General features: G+C 45.0%; 1 protein-coding gene across 12 annotated transcripts in view; it reads left to right on the forward strand.

Moving 5' to 3' along the window:
- Window positions 1-16,956, forward strand: part of LOC138638065 (latent-transforming growth factor beta-binding protein 4-like) — a 385,781-nt gene that overhangs the window by 215,634 nt on the left and 153,191 nt on the right. For 11 of the 12 annotated variants that reach the window (XM_069727038.1, XM_069727040.1, XM_069727039.1 and 8 more), the window contains one exon: window positions 4,402-4,521. The exons of the other annotated variant lie outside the window; for it this stretch is intronic. In XM_069727038.1, the coding sequence (XP_069583139.1) occupies window positions 4,402-4,521 (120 nt within the window). The remainder of the gene's footprint in view (window positions 1-4,401; window positions 4,522-16,956) is intronic. 12 annotated transcript variants of the gene reach the window in all.

Here is a 16,956-nt window from a genome sequence, read left to right on the forward strand (position 1 = left end):
AGCCAGGTCCCTGAATACATACACACACAAACTCCTAGCCGGAGGTGCCAGCATTCTAGGGGCTTATTTCAGCTGGGTCTCTGAACACACCCTTACGTGACCACACTGGCGCAAAGCACATAACATGGAACAATACTAGCGCATGGCCGTGCGGCCATGCGATTCTTAAATAGTTGCAGCACATGCAGGACCTTCCTAGAAGGACCAATGAGAGGCTACCACAAAGCCAGAGCACCTACAGGACCTTCCTGAAAGGACCAATGGACTTAGCTGCAGTATCTGACCATGTGACCCTCGATCTCCACTGAGAGATCTTACTCTGGGCATGCTCAGAACGAGAAAAGCAGGACTTATGCCATTGAAGCCAGTGCTGGGCACTAAGGAAAAGCAGCAGTAACTCTTTGTACAGAGTGGGACTGAGCAAGACGCTAGGACTGACGTCTCCGCTGAGCAGGCTCCACTGCGGCAGGAGAAGAATGGGAGATGGCCCAAGATTCCCCCTGTGCAGAGGCGGGAACTCGCCCCCTAACACACTTAGTGGCAATTTAAATCTCCCTTTTTTGGGGGGGAGACTGCAGCAAAAAACAGGCCCTGTGTATTACACTACACAATGTACAAGGCAGAACGTGGCTGGCAGATATATGAAAAAATACAAGGACTGTAGTACAATTTCAATCTCCCTACAATGATCTCAGGACAAGTATCGCAGCAATAAAAAGGACTGCTGCACACAAAAGTGTGGACATATAAACAAGAGAACTGTGCAGAAAGGAGCAACAGGATTTCTGCTTTTAAAAAAGCAGTTGGTTTGCACAGCGGCGTACAAACAGCAATGCAGCTATCAGGGAGCCTTATAAGGCAGCCTAATAAGCTACAGAGCTGATGCACAAAAATATAGCCTCCACTGTCCCTGTAAAGAAAAGGTGTGTTGGACAGTGGAAATCGCTACAGCACAAGTGGTTTGGGGGTTAATCTTCCCTCCCTAATGATATCCCTGCTTCTGGTGAAGCTGCAGCAACCTCTCCCTATGCTGAGATCGGCAGAAGTAAGATGGCGGTCGGCGTGCACGCCCCTTTATAGCCCCTGTGACGCTGCAGAAAGCAAGCCAATCACTGTAATGCCCTTCTCTAAGATGGTGGGGACCAAGTCCTATGTCATCACGCTGCCCACACTCTGCATCCTCCTTCATTGGCTGAAAAATGGTGCTGAAAGCGTCATATGAAACGCAACTTTGGCGTGAAGATCGCCGACCTCATGGCCGATCCTACACTGGGATCGGGTCGGGTTTCATGAAACCCGACTTTGCCAAAAGTCGGCGATTTTTGAAATTGTAGTCATCACCTGAGAGCCTGTGTCCAGTAAAGCATTCATCAGGATTCCGTCGATCACAATAGGGAGGACTGGTCGTCCACCGACGTACTTTGCTCGCCAGTTTTGTGGGCCTGGTCGTCCTACTCCTGGGGGTTGGCCCTCTGCCCCAGGGGTCGCTCGTTTAAATGGCAGAACCTTGCGATGTGTCCTGCATGGTTGCAGCGGCGATAGATGGGTCGTCCGTCCTGATGATAGCGGTCGTTGTCTCTTCCTCTGATCGGTGGGATCCTCTTCTGTTGTTGCCAGGGGATGTCATCTGGACTGGTAGTCAGCTGGATTTTCTCCTTTGGGGATTCCTGCAGGGACTGCACAGTTTTGGCTAGTGCAGATATGCTTTTAGTCAATTCCTGGACCTGGAGGGGCAGTCCTGCGGATGGGTCATCATCCAAGATCTGTACATCAGCCTCAACGGGGACCTGAGGAAAAGGTGCCACCTCCTGGTGGTGCATGAGGACTGGATGCCCGCAGGCACTGTGCGGCTCGGTTGTGGTTCATGCAGCACCCGTATGGCCCTGTCCTTAAAATGTGCAAAGTCCAGGTCAGGGTTTTGCAAGGGCAGGATGCGCAGCTGTGTCCTGTGGGTGCTGGACTGGAGTCCCTCAATGAGATGGAGATTAAGGGCATAGTCCCATATGCTATCCTGTGCTCTTTGTTTGCACCCGAAAAACCTAATTTTGATTTCAGCATCGGTACGGGTGTCAAAAGTGGTTTTAAGTTTGGTAAATATCTGCTTAATAGTTCCTTTTTTCATATCCGGCCAAGATTTCACTTCTCTTTGGGCTGCGCCAATTAATTGACCAGTTCGAATGTTGACCTTTTGATGTTCTGTCAGGGGATATACTTCAAATAATCTGCATAGCCTTTCTTTAAAGTCACTCAACGTATGGTACTCCCCTGAATATTCTTTCAGCCAGACCGCTCCAATTATATAGGGCCTGGATAGTGGCATTATAGGAGCTGTTACTGCAGCGAGATCCAGTCGGTTTGCTGGAACTGTGGGCACCGCGGGGCCTGGGGGCATCATAGGGGCTGCGGATGCGTCCACTGTGGAGCCTGGGGGCATCATGTGGCCTGTGGCTGCGACCGCCGCCAGTTCTCCTCCTGGGTCGGACATGTCCTTTCCCCCGTGCTAACCTTGCAAAGGCCTGACATCTCTCCTCCGGAGTCTGCAGCAGTTCATTCTGCGTGCGGTCAGGTGTTTCTCCTGGTCCTCCTTCCAGGGCTCCCAGTGTCCTCACTTGTGGCTCTCCTGCATGACAACCAATTCCTCTTCACACTCTTTTTGCAGGCTCTGCCCATGAAGGTACGCCTCCTTCTTCCCCTTATGGTCCACAGCAATGGCAGCTTAGAGGCCAATTGTCAGTCTCTGGAACACAGTATCTGGCGATGCCAGGGCACAAAATCCTGTTTGTGACACCAAGTTGAGTCGCCCACCAGGGCCTGGGGGTACTCAGTACCGAGTCCGGTCGCAATTAAAGGGGTGGTCACGGGTGCAGCGATCCGGTCCATGGCCTTGGGCACTCAAGTAAAAGGGGAAAGGTCTTTTAAGGTAGTTGCCGGATTAAAGTTTGTATTCATGACGCCACCTGTGGTTCTCAGTCAGAGGGGACTGACGCTGCTTAAAGGGGTCTTCTGGAATGATGTTACTGCAGCAAAGATGGTGACGCTTCCAACAGGTCTAGCGGGGTCCCCAGGGCTCCCGGAGTTTTTGGCAGGGATGGTGACTGTCGGCAAATAAATGGAGGACACAGGATTGCAGGCTTTACCTGGTTTACTGATGTGGTAGTCAGCCTCGGTCCAAGGTACCGGCAACAGGTGTTGATTGAGTCCAGGCAGCCTGAAGACAAGAGGGAATCTCTTTGCCAGGTCAGTTTGGGAGCCTTCCACTTTGCGCTGATTGCTAGTCCCTTGCTGCCTGTAGTTTCCTGACAAGGTCCCCGGTTACTCTCTGTCCTGGGACAGTCCCTGCATGGTAGGCAGCTTGAGCCGTTCCCTTGGGGTCTCTGTACATGGTAACTTGGGGCTCTAATTGTTGCTGTACCTCAGGTATTATGTGGACAAGTCACTTTTGGCTTCCTGCCCTCCGGTTCTGCTGTGGGACTTGCAGTTCCACACACCCTCTGTCTCCCGGTGCCCAGTTTCTGCGTACTGCTTAGAGGGGCCCAATCGCAGTCCTCTAGTTCTTAGGTCCTTCTGTGCTCTTCCACTGTCTGCTACCAAGTGTCCAACTCCTCCAGACCAGGATGTATATAGGGAAGCTCCCCTTAAACCGGGTTTAGAGCTGGAGTCAGAAAGTGTTGCATGTAAGGTTATCTGATGTTATCACTGTGGTACCCGAACTCCTGGGGTGCCACACTTGTACAGAGATGTAGATTTTTTGTTACTTAAAGCATGACTGAATAAACAACGTATGTAGATTAATACATTGTTATTATTGCATCTACCATTGTTAACCCATACCTGACATATGACATGAATATACACCTATTCTATCTGTACACATTTATTCTACCTATTCTATTGTAAGCTGTCAGTGTGATTTTACTGTACACCGCACTGAATTGCCGGCTTTTCTCTCTAACACCGCTGCGTATTTTTTGCAAGTCACACTGCTGGTCCATGTGTAATCCGTATTTTTCTGGCCCCCATAGACTTTCATTGGCGTATTTTTTGCACAATACGGTGACAAATGCAGCATGCTGCGATTTTCTACGGCCGTAGAAGACCGTATAATACGGATCAGTAAAATACAGCTGATAGGAGCTGGGGCATAGAGAAGCATTGTACCGTATGCAATCCGTATTTTCTGCACCTCTCTTACGCCCGTAAAACACGGTAGTGTGACGCTCGCCTAATTTTTCATTTGTCTCCACACCCTTTTCCTTGATTGATAGCTCTGGTTTTACTAGAGCTAAATGTGTTAATGGTTGACATTCTTATAAAACTGTAACTATTTAGATCATGTATGTAGGTAAATACATTTTTATTATGCCATTTGTCTCTTATGTTACAACTTTTTATATTGATCAGGTAACGGGACCCAGTGTGATGATATTGATGAATGTGAGACCAATAATTCCTGCTCACCTAATGCAACCTGCACTAACACAATAGGAAATTACACCTGTGCCTGTAATGTTGGATTCTGGGGTGAGTTCTGACTTGTCATTCATTCCTGTTTTTACTTTTTTTAATCAATGTCTAATTGTAATATTTTTCGATACAATCAGGCCAAAGCCAAAAAAGTAAATTATACATAAATTTAGCAATCTGTTTGAAATTCTTATTAACCCTTTTCACTCACAGAATGTAAAAGCCATTCTATGTCCTATGTAGAATGTGGGTGCATGGAGGGGACAAAGGAGCTGATCCCGATCCACACACGGTGGTTTCTGGCTCTCTTATACCGCCGACTTCTTCCTCTAACAGCAGCGGCCAGTGCGACCTTCAGTGTCTGCTGTTTATCTCCTTATACTCTGCCATTTGTGACAACAGTAGTGATAAGCTAGTATGAAAACGAAATCTCCGAGCACTAACAAATACTCGGAGACCACATGAGCATGCTCAGGAAAACCCAAACAACGAGTATACTCGCTCATCACTAGACAACAGCAGTTAAATCGCCCAATTCTGTCATCCAGGCGTCCATTCAAGTGTCCATCAGAATACTCATAGGGGCAGTCCCACAGTTCCAGATAATTTCGATACTGGAAAAATTGGTACCGGAATTATCCGTGCCCGTGCGTTTCTGTGGCACATCAGAGTGGCACACGTGCGGCACACGCGTGCCACCCGTGTGCCGACTGGGTACCACATGCACCGTGCAGGAGACAGCGCTGGAGATAAGCGCTGTCCCCCCCACATGGTGCTGAAGCCGCCATTCATATCTTCTCTGCAGCAGCGTTTGCTGTAGAGAAGATATGAATAATCCTTTTTTTTTTTGTTTCTCGTGTTTAACATAAAGATCCATGTCCCCACCCCCCTCCCACCCCCTGTGCACCCGCCCGCTGTTATTAAAATACTCACCCGGCTCCCTTGCTGGCGCTGTTTCCTGTCCTGGCCGCACCTTCTACTGTATGAGCGGTCACGTGGGGCCCGCCGATTACAGTCATGAATATGCGGCTCCACCTCCCATAGGGGTGGAGCCGCATATTCATTACTGTAAATGAGCGGCCCCACGTGACCGCTCATACAGTAGAAGGTGCGGCCAGGACAGGAAGCAGCGCCAGCGAGGGAGCCGTGTGAGTATTTTAATAACAGTGGGCAGGCGCACAACGGTGGGAGGGGGGTGGGGACATGGATCTTTATGTTGAACACGAGAAACAAAAAAAAAAAAGGATTATTCATATCTTCTCTACAGCAAACGCTGCTGCAGAGAAGATATGAATGGCGGCTTCAGCATCACGTGGGGGGAGAGCGCGTGGGGGGACAGCGCTTACTGTAGCGCTGTCTCCTGCACGGCACACGGACTGCACACGGACAACATCCGTGTGCGGTACATGTTTTACACGGAACCATTGACTTTAATGGGTCCGTGTAATCCGTGCGCTCCCACGAACACTGACATGTCTCCGTGTTTGGCACACGGAGACACGGCCTGCAAAAAATCAATGACATCTGAACAGATGCATTGATTTCAATGTGTCTACTTGTGTTAGTGGCTCCGTTACGTGAGGAAACTGTCACCTCACGTACCGGAGCCACTGACGTGTGAAACCGGCCTAACATGTTGACATGCTTTTGGGCTGTTGATGGGTTGCCATTGTGATTGGAGATATATTGGAGACTCCCTTTGTAGCCATCTTGGTAGTTCTGAAAAGCCCTGTTGCAGGCTGGGTCTCATCATCATTTTCACTAAAATATACCACAGTATATGGTACTAGCAAACAAGATGATTCAAGTCTCCCGAGGTGGTGAAAAATAAAGGGAAAAACGAAATCACCTGTTTTTCACCTTCAAAAATAAAGAAATGCACAAAAAACATATTCAGTATATTTTCTTCCAAAAAAAAGATTTATCATAGTCTAAAAAGTCTAACATTATTTCAGCACCAGAACTCCACCTTCATCCAAAAATGCAATCAAAAGTGATCAAAATATCATACAGTGCTCTGAAAAAAGTATTCATGCTCTATGAACTTTTACACGTTACACCCACAAAATTTTATCGGAATTTTATGTGATACTAGCTGAAGAGCCAGGCGTTGCCCAGGCATAATAACTAACTGTGGTTAGTTATAACAAATTATAATGATTATATTGCACATAAAAACATTTCACATCACATACTCAGCATTACAGATTTGCAACACAAATTAACTAAATGATTAGCCAAATATTGATGGGATTTTATTTTCAACTCATTCAAGAGCTGTTGGATAAACATTTTTGGTTTTTCCTTCCTGTGCAAAGATGAACAGATTTTTGGCAATCCAACTCTTGAACAGGCCACGTATAGTTGACCATGAGAAAAGCATGGAGATTGTAAATCCTTACTACTTTCAAGGACTGTCCCTGAGCCTGGTTAATGGACATTGCAAATGCCAGTCAAAGTGGAAACTGGAGGCATTTAAAATCAAAAGGCAAATAAGATGGAATGAAAATGTCCTCTCCTTTGGCAAATCCTGTTGCTTCAATTACATGTGTTAACAGGTTCTTAATCAAGAGTCTTGTTCCATTGCATAGCTTTGGTGGACCTAAATTTCTCCACAGCAGAATAGGCGCTTCAGGTTTTAGAAAGAGTTTATGTGGGCTATGTATCTAATCCTATCCTGTGTGATACTGTCTGCTGAGCTGTGTATCTAATCCTATCCTGTGTGATACTGTCTGCTGAGCTGTGTATCTAATCCTATCCTGTGTGATTGTCTGCTGAGCAGTGTATGTAATCATATCATGTGTGATAGTGTCTGCTGAGCTGTGTATCTAACCTTATCTTGTGTGATACTGTCTGCTGAGCTGTGAATCTAATCCTATCCTGTGTGACACTGTCTGCTGAGCTGTGTATCTAATCCTATCCTGTGTAATAGTCTGCTGAGCAGTGTATGTAATCATATCCTGTGTGATACTGTCTGCTGAGCAGTGTATCTACAGTGTCGGCAAAAAAAATCTTTACAAGACTGCCAAATAGCAAAACCGGCTGAGCTGCACATAGCAACCAATCAGAGGGCAGCTTTCGCTTTACCAGAGAAGTGAAAACTGAGCGTTGATTGGTTGATATTTGCAACAAAAACAGCTTTAATGTTAGACAGTTTTTTTATTATCTCCCCCATTGTCTACACTTTTAAAAAGTGAAATTATGATGTGGATTTTATATGTAAAGTTTTTTTTTGCTTCGCAAATGTAAACATTTTTTTTGCCGGCACTGTAATCCTATCCTGTGTGATACTGTCTGCTGAGCAGTGTATCTAATCCTATCCTGTGTGATACTGTCTGCTGAGCAGTGTATCTAATCCTATCCTGTGTGAAAGTCTGCTGAGCTGTGTATCTAATCCTATCCTGTGTAAGGCCGGCTTCACACTCAGCGTATGAAAATACGGTCCGTATATTACGGCCGTAATACGCTGAAATGTCCCGAAAATAGTGGTCCGTAGCTCCTCCGTAGGCAGGGTGTGTCAGCGTTTTTTGCGCATGGCATCCTCCGTATGTAATCCGTATGGCATCCGTACTGCGTGGTTTTCTCGCAGGCTTGCAAAACCAACATACCGCTATAGAAATGATCCATGTGTCCCAAAAAGAAAAAAAATATATATATACTGTCTATATATATATATATATATATATATATATATAATGTCATTAGACACATATATGTATATATATTAATATTTATTCCAGCGCTATACAGCTTGAAAGCCGGTAATTCAATTACCGGCTTTTTCTTTCTCCTTCTTAAAACCCGACATGATTTGAGACATGGTTTACATACAGTAAACCATGTCTTCTCTCCATTTTTTTTGCAGATTCCACACTACTAATGTCAGTAGTGTGTATCTGCAAAATTTGGCCATTCTAGCTCTTAAAATAAAGGGTTAAATGGCGGAAAAAATTGGCGTGGGCTCCCGCGCAATTTTCTCCGCCAGAGTAGTAAAGCCAGTGACTGAGGGCAGATATTAATAGCCTGGAGAGGGTCCATGGTTATTGGCCCCCCCCTGGCTAAAAATATCTGCCCCCAGCCACCCCAGAAAAGGCACATCTGGAAGATGCGCCTATTCTGGCACTTGGCCACTCTCTTCCCATTCCCGTGTAGCGGTGGGATATGGGGTAATGAAGGGTTAATGCCACCTTGCTATTGTAAGGTGACATTAAGCCTAATTAATAATGGAGAGGCGTCAATTATGACACCTATCCATTATTAATCCAATTGAATGAAAGGGTTAAATAAAACACAAACACATTATTTAAAATTATTTTAATGAAATAAAAACAATGGTTGTTGGAGTATTTTATTCTACGCCCAATCCAATCACTGAAGACCCTCGTTCTGTGAAAGAAAAAACATAATAAACCAACAATATACTTACCCTCCACAGATCTGTAACGTCCAACGATGTAAATCCTTCTGAAGGGGTTAAAACATTTTGCAGCAAGGAGCTTTGCTAATGCAGGCTGCTCCTCACTGCAAAACCCCGGGGAATGAGTCTAAATATAGATCAATGAGCTATATTTAGCTTCATTTGCGGTGAGGCGCCCTCTGCTGGATGTTCATAGATCGTGGGAAATTTCCTAGAAAGCCTGGGAGCTTTCTAGGTAAGTTCCCACGATCTATGAACATCCAGCAGAGGGCGCCTCACCGCAAATGAAGCTAAATATAGCTCATTGATCTATATTTAGCCTCATTCCCCGGGGTTTTGCAGCAAGGAGCAGCCTGCATTAGCGGAACTCCTTGCTGCAAAATGTTTTAACCCCTTCAGAAGGATTTACATCGTTGGACGTTACAGATCTGCGGAGGGTAAGTATATTGTTGGTTTATTATGTTTTTTCTTTCACAGAACGAGGGTCTTCAGTGATTGGATTGGGCGTAGAATAAAATACTCCAACAACCATTGTTTTTATTTCATTAAAATAATTTTAAATAATGTGTTTGTGTTTTATTTAACCCTTTCATTCAATTGGATTAATAATGGATAGGTGTCATAATTGACGCCTCTCCATTATTAATTAGGCTTAATGTCACCTTACAATAGCAAGGTGGCATTAACCCTTCATTACCCCATATCCCACCGCTACACGGGAATGGGAAGAGAGTGGCCAAGTGCCAGAATAGGCGCATCTTCCAGATGTGCCTTTTCTGGGGTGGCTGGGGGCAGATATTTTTAGCCAGGGGGGGGCCAATAACCATGGACCCTCTCCAGGCTATTAATATCTGCCCTCAGTCACTGGCTTTACTACTCTGGCGGAGAAAATTGCGCGGGAGCCCACGCCAAATTTTTCCGCCATTTAACCCTTTATTTTAAGAGCTAGAACGGCCAAATTTTGCAGATACACACTACTGACATTAGTAGTGTGGAATCTGCAAAAAAATGGAGAGAAGACATGGTTTACTGTATGTAAACCATGTCTCAAATCATGTCGGGTTTTAGGAAGGAGAAAGAAAAAGCCGGTAATTGAATTACCGGCTTTCAAGCTGTATAGCGCTGGAATAAATATTAATATATATACATATATGTGTCTCACTGACATATATATATATATATACCTATTCTATGTGTACACATTTATTCTACCTATTGGACTGTAAGCTGTCAGTGTGATTTTACTGTACACCGCACTGAATTACCGGCTTTTCTCTCTAACAGCGCTGCGTATTTCTCGCAAGTCACACTGCTTGTCCATGTGAAATCCGTATTTTTCACGCTTCCATAGACTTTCATTGGCGTATTTCTTGCGCAGTACGGTGACAAACGCAGCATGCTGCGATTTTGTACGGCCGTAGAAAGCTGTATAATACTGATCAGTAAAATACGGCAGATAGGAGCAGGGGCATAGAGAATAATTGTGCCGTATTTTTTGCGAGTTTTACGGACGTAGTTTCTGCGCTCTTACGTCCGTAAAACTCGCAAGTGTGAAGCCGGCCTAATACTGTCTGCTGAGCCTTCTATCTAATCATATCCTGTGTGATACTGTCTGCTGAGCAGTGTATCCAATCCTATCATGTGAGATCGCCTGCTGAGCAGTGTATGTAATCCTATCCTGTGTGATACTGTCTGCTGAGCAGTGTATCTAATCCTATCCTGTGTGATAGTCTGCTGAGCAGTGTATGTAATCCTATAATGTGTGATACTGTCTGCTGAGCAGTGTATCTAATCCTATCCTGTGTAATACTGTCTGCTGAGCCTTCTATCTAATCATATCCTGTGTGATAATGTCTGCTGAGCAGTGTATCCAATCCTATCATGTGAGATCGCCTGCTGAGCTTTGTATCTAATCCTATCCTGTGTGATAGTCTGCTGAGCAGTGTATGTAATCCTATAATGTGTGATACTGTCTGCTGAGCAGTGTATCTAATCCTATCCTGTGTGATACTGTCTGCTGAGCTGTGTATCTAATCCTATCCTGTGTAATACTGTCTGCTGAGCCTTCTATCTAATCATATCCTGTGTGATACTGTCTGCTGAGCAGTGTATCCAATCCTATCATGTGAGATCGCCTACTGAGCAGTGTATGTAATCCTATAATGTGTGATACTGTCTGCTGCTGAGCTGTGTATCTAACCTTATCTTGTGTGATACTGTCTGCTGAGCTGTGTATCTAATCCAATCCTGTGTGACAGTCTGCTGAGCTCTGTATCTAATCCTATCCTGTGTGATACTGTCTGCTGAGCTGTGTATCTAATACTATCCTGTGTGATACTGTCTGCTGAGCTGTGTATATAATCATATCTTGTGTGATACTGTCTGCTGAACGGTGTAGCTAATCCTTTCCTGTGTGACACTGTCTGCTGAGCTGTGTATTTAATCATATTATGTGTGATAGTCTGCTGAGCTGTGTATCTAATCCTATCCTGTGTGATACTGTCTGCTGAGTTGTGTATCTAATCCTATCCTGTGTGATACTGTCTTGTGAGCTGTGTATCTAATCCCATCCTTTGTGATCGCCTGCTGAGCTGTGTATCTAATCCTATCCTGTGTTATAGTCTGCTGAGCAGTGTATCTGATCCTATCCTGTGTGATACTGTCTGCTGAGCTGTGTATCTAACCTTATCTTGTGTGACAGTCTGCTGAGCTGTGTATCTAATCCTATCCTGTGTGATTGTCTGCTGAGCAGTGTATGTAATCATGTCCTGTTTGATACTGTCGGCTGAGCTGTGTATCTAATCCTATCCTGTGTGATACTGTCTGCTGAGCTGTGTATCTAATCCTATCCTGTGCGATAGTCTGCTGAGCAGTGTATCTAATCCTATCCTGTGTGATAGTCTGCTGAGCAGTGTATGTAATCATATCCTGTGTGATACTGTCTGCTGAGCTGTGTATCTAATTCTATCCTGTGTGATAGTCTGCTGAGCAGTGTATGCAATCATATCCTGTGTGATACTGTCGGCTGAGCTGTGTATCTAATCCTATCCTGTGTGATACTGTCTGCTGAGCTGTGTATCTAATCCTATCCTGTGTGATACTGTCTGCTGAGCTGTGTATCTAATCCTATCCTGTGTGACACTGTCTGCTGAGCTGTGTATCTAATCCTATCCTGTGTGATACTGTCTGCTGAGCTGTGTATCTAATCCTATCCTGCGTGATACTGTCTGCTGAGCGGTGTATCTAATCCTATCCTGTGTGATACTGTCTGCTGAGCAGTGTATCTAATCCTATCCTGTGTGATAGTCTGCTGAGCAGTGTATCTAATCCTATCCTGTGAATACTGTCTGCTGAGCCTTCTATCTAATCCTATCCTGTGTGATACTGTCTGCTGAGCAGTGTATCCAATCCTATCATGTGTGATCGCCTGCTGAGCAGTGTATGTAATCCTATAATGTATGATACTGTCTGCTGAGCAGTGTATCTAATCCTATCCTGTGTGATACTGTCGGCTGAGCTGTGTATCTAATCCTATCCTGTGTGATACTGTCTGCTGAGCTGTGTATCTAATCCTATCCTGTGTGATACTGTCTGCTGAGCTGTGTATCTAATCCTATCCTGTGTGACACTGTCTGCTGAGCTGTGTATCTAATCCTATCCTGTGTGATACTGTCTGCTGAGCTGTGTATCTAATCCTATCTTGTGTGATACTGTCTGCTGAGCTTTGTATCTAATCCAATCCTGTGTGATATTCTGCTGAGCAGTGTATGTAATCATATCCTGCGTGATACTGTCTGCTGAGCGGTGTATCTAATCCTATCCTGTGTGATACTGTCTGCTGAGCAGTGTATCTAATCCTATCCTGTGTGAAAGTCTGCTGAGCAGTGTATCTAATCCTATCCTGTGAATACTGTCTGCTGAGCCTTCTATCTAATCCTATCCTGTGTGATACTGTCTGCTGAGCAGTGTATCCAATCCTATCATGTGTGATCGCCTGCTGAGCAGTGTATGTAATCCTATAATGTATGATACTGTCTGCTGAGCAGTGTATCTAATCCTATCCTGTGTGATACTGTCTGCTGAGCTGTGTATCTAACCTTATCTTGTGTGATACTGTCTGCTGAGCTGTGTATCTAATCCTATCCTGTGTGATAGTCTGCTGAGCTGTGTATCTGATCCAATGCTGTGTGATAGTCTGCTGAGCAGTGTATGTAATCATATCCTGCGTGATACTGTCTGCTGAGCGGTGTATCTAATCCTATCCTGTGTGATACTGTCTTGTGAGCTGTGTATCTTATCCAATCCTTTGTGATCGCCTGCTGAGCTGTGTATCTAATCCTATCCTGTTTTATAGTCTGCTGAGCAGTGTATCTAATCCTATCCTGTGTGATGCTGTCTGCTGAGCTGTGTATCTAACCTTATCTTGTGTGACAGTCTGCTGAGCTGTGTATCTAATTCTATCCTGTGCGATAGTCTGCTGAGCAGTGTATGTAGTCATATCCTGTGTGATACTGTCTGCTGAGCTGTGTTTCTAATCCTATCCTGTGTGATACTGTCTGCTGAGCTGTGAATCTAATCCTATCTTGTTTGATACTGTCCGCTGAGTCGACGGGGCTATGTGGATTGATTGTTCTGTATTTTCATGACTATGAAAATTGTAAATTCACACTAAAGGCATCAAAACTATGAATTTCAGGTGACTACCTCTTGAAGCTCATCAAGAGAATGCCAAGAGTGTGCAAAGCAGTCATTAAAGCAAAAGATGGCTACTTTAAAGAACCTAGAATATAAGACATAATTTCAGTTGTTTCACACTTTTTTGTTAAGTATATAATTCCACATGTGTTAATTCCTAGCTATGATGCCTTCAGTGTGAATTTACAATTTTCATAGTCATGAAAATACAGAAAAATCTTTAAATGAGAAGGTGTTTACAAACGTTTGGTTTGTACTGTACATATGCAGCCCCCCAGAGTCCTGGTCATTGCAGTAATGTCGTTCTTCCACCAGGGAGAGTGATGTTACGTCTGATGGCAACAAAGGAGTTCACCCTGCCAAGTATCACAAAACACACATCACACTTCACACTCGAGTCCACCAGGGGGAGCAAAAGGTTCTATCTACTAGGCCACTCCTCACATTAGGGTAAAACTGGTGGGTTGGATAGGAAGGTAGACAGAAGCAGACTGGGCTTTGCCCAAGTAACACCTAGGAGAAGGGAGAAGCTGACTGGAGGGAGTAGGAGGAAGAAGGGAGAAGCAGACTGGACTCGGCTAGGGAATACCTGTCAGGCAGACAGAGGGAAAAGGAAGAACATCAGAGGCTCAGCAAGACAGAAAGACATGGAGCTGCACCTGGAACCCATGCGGCAGCATCCTAAGAAAGGACACAAAGAGAATTGTGTTGTAGGGAGTGAGCCACGAAGTCACAGCAAAAGGAGAACAAAAACCAGAAGGAGTCCTGTTCTAAGAGAGGCTGCCTCCTTCTGTAGCGCGGGCCGGTGGCCGGAACACCGAGGGAGTAATAGACTCTATGTTTTACTTCAGAGACCGGCAGGGCAGTCAATTCCAAGTTGGCTGTCCGACCTAAACACCTAAGCAGTCACGGTGGCAATTGCGGAGGAGGGGCGTCTCTAGGGTCCCTATAAAATAGCCTCAGGCCACCACCATCATACGGGTTTGTCCTATCCATCTGGGGGACAGAGAGAGAAAGACATAACATCCACAAAACTTGTAAGGACCTTACCGAGTTGCTCACCAGGGGGGTACTACAAAGCACAAGCGCTAGTAGGAAGGCTACTGATTTCCACCTGGATAATAAGAGGACTCTGGAATTGCCATCAGACCAGCCGGACCCTGCCTACCCTGTCATCCGGCACTCTGGACTGTGGATGCTGAAGCCTTCAGTAAAGGTAAAGAGACTGCACCCATTGTGTCCTCGTTATTCACCGCTCCTTGCACCATCCACCATCATCATCTACACTTCTGGGAAGCCCTGGGGAAACACTTCACCTGTGGGAAGGTACACTATCTAGCTGCCATAACATCACCCCAGCTGACCCCTGAGAAGTGTCGGTAACTCTGACCGAATACCACAGGTGGTGTCATGAACACTACCATTATCTACGGACTCTGCCTTTTATTTGGCGCCCCTCATAGGGCCACGGTCCGGGTCGGGCCACCGTGACATCCGGTCTGAAGGAACTGAAGGACCCGGTACCGAGTACCCCATTGCCCTACTCTTGGGGCGTTCCACATACACTAGAACTTTACAACTAACACTGCACATCACCCTGAAAATACCATCACCACCGTCAAGCTGATCAGAGTTGATGGGAAGACAGACAGAGCTAAATACAGGGCCATCCTGGAAGAACACTTGTTAGAGGATGCAAAAGACTTGAGACTGGGGCATAGGTTCACCATGTAGGTGACCATGATGACCATTACTCAGTCAAAGCACATGCCTAAATTCCATTGACAATCTTGAAGACTTGAAAGCTGCTGCTCACAGATTCTCTCCATACAATCTACCTGAGCTACAGTTGTGGCCAAAATTATTGACACCCCTGCAATTCTGTCAGATAACACTCAGCTTCTTTTTTGAAAATGATTGCAATCACAAATTCTTTGGTATTATAATCTTCATTTAATTTGTCTTAAATGAAAAAACACATAAGAGAATGAAGCAAAAAGCAAAACATTGATCATTTCACACAAAACTCCAAAAATGGGCCAGACAAAAGTATTGGCACCCTCAGCCTAATACTTGGTTGCACAACCTTTAGCCAAAATAACTGCGACCAACCACTTCCAGTAACCATCAATGAGTTTCTTACAATGCTCTGCTGGAATTTTAGACCATTCTTCTTTGGCAAACTGCTCCAGGTCCCTGATATTTGAAGGGTGCCTTCTCCAAACTGCCATTTTTAGATCTCTCCACAGGTGTTCTATGGGATTCAGGTCTGGACTCATTGCTGGCCACCTTAGAAGTCTCCAGTGCTTTCTCTCAAACCATTTTCTAGTGCTTTTTGAAGTGTGTTTTGTGTCATTGTACTGCTGAAGACCCATGACCTCTGAGGGAGACCCAGCTTTCTCACACTGGGCCCTACATTATGCTGCAAAATTTGTTGGTAGTCTTCAGACTTCATAATGCCATGCACACGGTCAAGCAGTCCAGTGCCAGAGGCAGCAAAGCAACCCCAAAACATCAGAGAACCTCCACCATGTTTGACTGTAAGGACCGTGTTCTTTTCTTTGAATGCCTCTTTTTTCTCCTGTAAACTCTATGTTGATGCCTTTGCCCAAAAAGCTCTACTTTTGTCTCATCTGACCAGAGAACATTCTTCCAAAACGTTTTAGGCTTTTTCATGTAAGTTTTGGCAAACTCCAGCCTGGCTTTTTTATGTCTCGGGGTAAGAAGTGGGGTATTCCTGGATCTCCTACCATACAGTCCCTTTTCATTCAGACGCCGACAGATAATACGGGTGGACACTGTTGTACCCTCGGACTGCAGGGCAGCTTGAACTTGTTTGGATGTTAGTCGAGGTTCTTTATCCAACATCCGCACAATCTTGCATTGAAATCTCTTGTCAATTTTTCTTTTCCGTCCACATCTAGGGAGGTTAGCCACAGTGCCATGGGCTTTAATCTTCTTGATGACACTGCGCACGGTAGACACAGGAACATTCAGGTCTTTGGAGATGGACTTGTAGCCTTGAGATTGCTCATGCTTCCTCACAATTTGGTTTCTCAAGTCATCAGACAGTTCTTTGGTCTTCTTTCTTTTCTCCATGCTCAATGTGGTACACAAAAGGACACAGGACAAAGGTTGAGTCAACTTTAATCCATGTCAACTGGCTGCAAGTGTGATTAAGTTATTGCCATTACCTGTTAGGTGCCACAGGTAAGTTACAGGTGCTGTTAATTACACAAATTAGAGAAGCATCACATGATTTTTTGAACAGTGCCAATACTTTTGTCCACCCCTTTTTTATGTTTGGTGTGGAATTATATCCAGTTTGGCTTTAGGACAATTCTTTTTGTGTTTTTTCATTGAAGACAAATTAAATGAAG

This window comes from Ranitomeya imitator, chromosome 5, assembly GCF_032444005.1.
Source record: "Ranitomeya imitator isolate aRanImi1 chromosome 5, aRanImi1.pri, whole genome shotgun sequence".
Taxonomy (NCBI): Eukaryota; Metazoa; Chordata; class Amphibia; order Anura; family Dendrobatidae; genus Ranitomeya; species Ranitomeya imitator.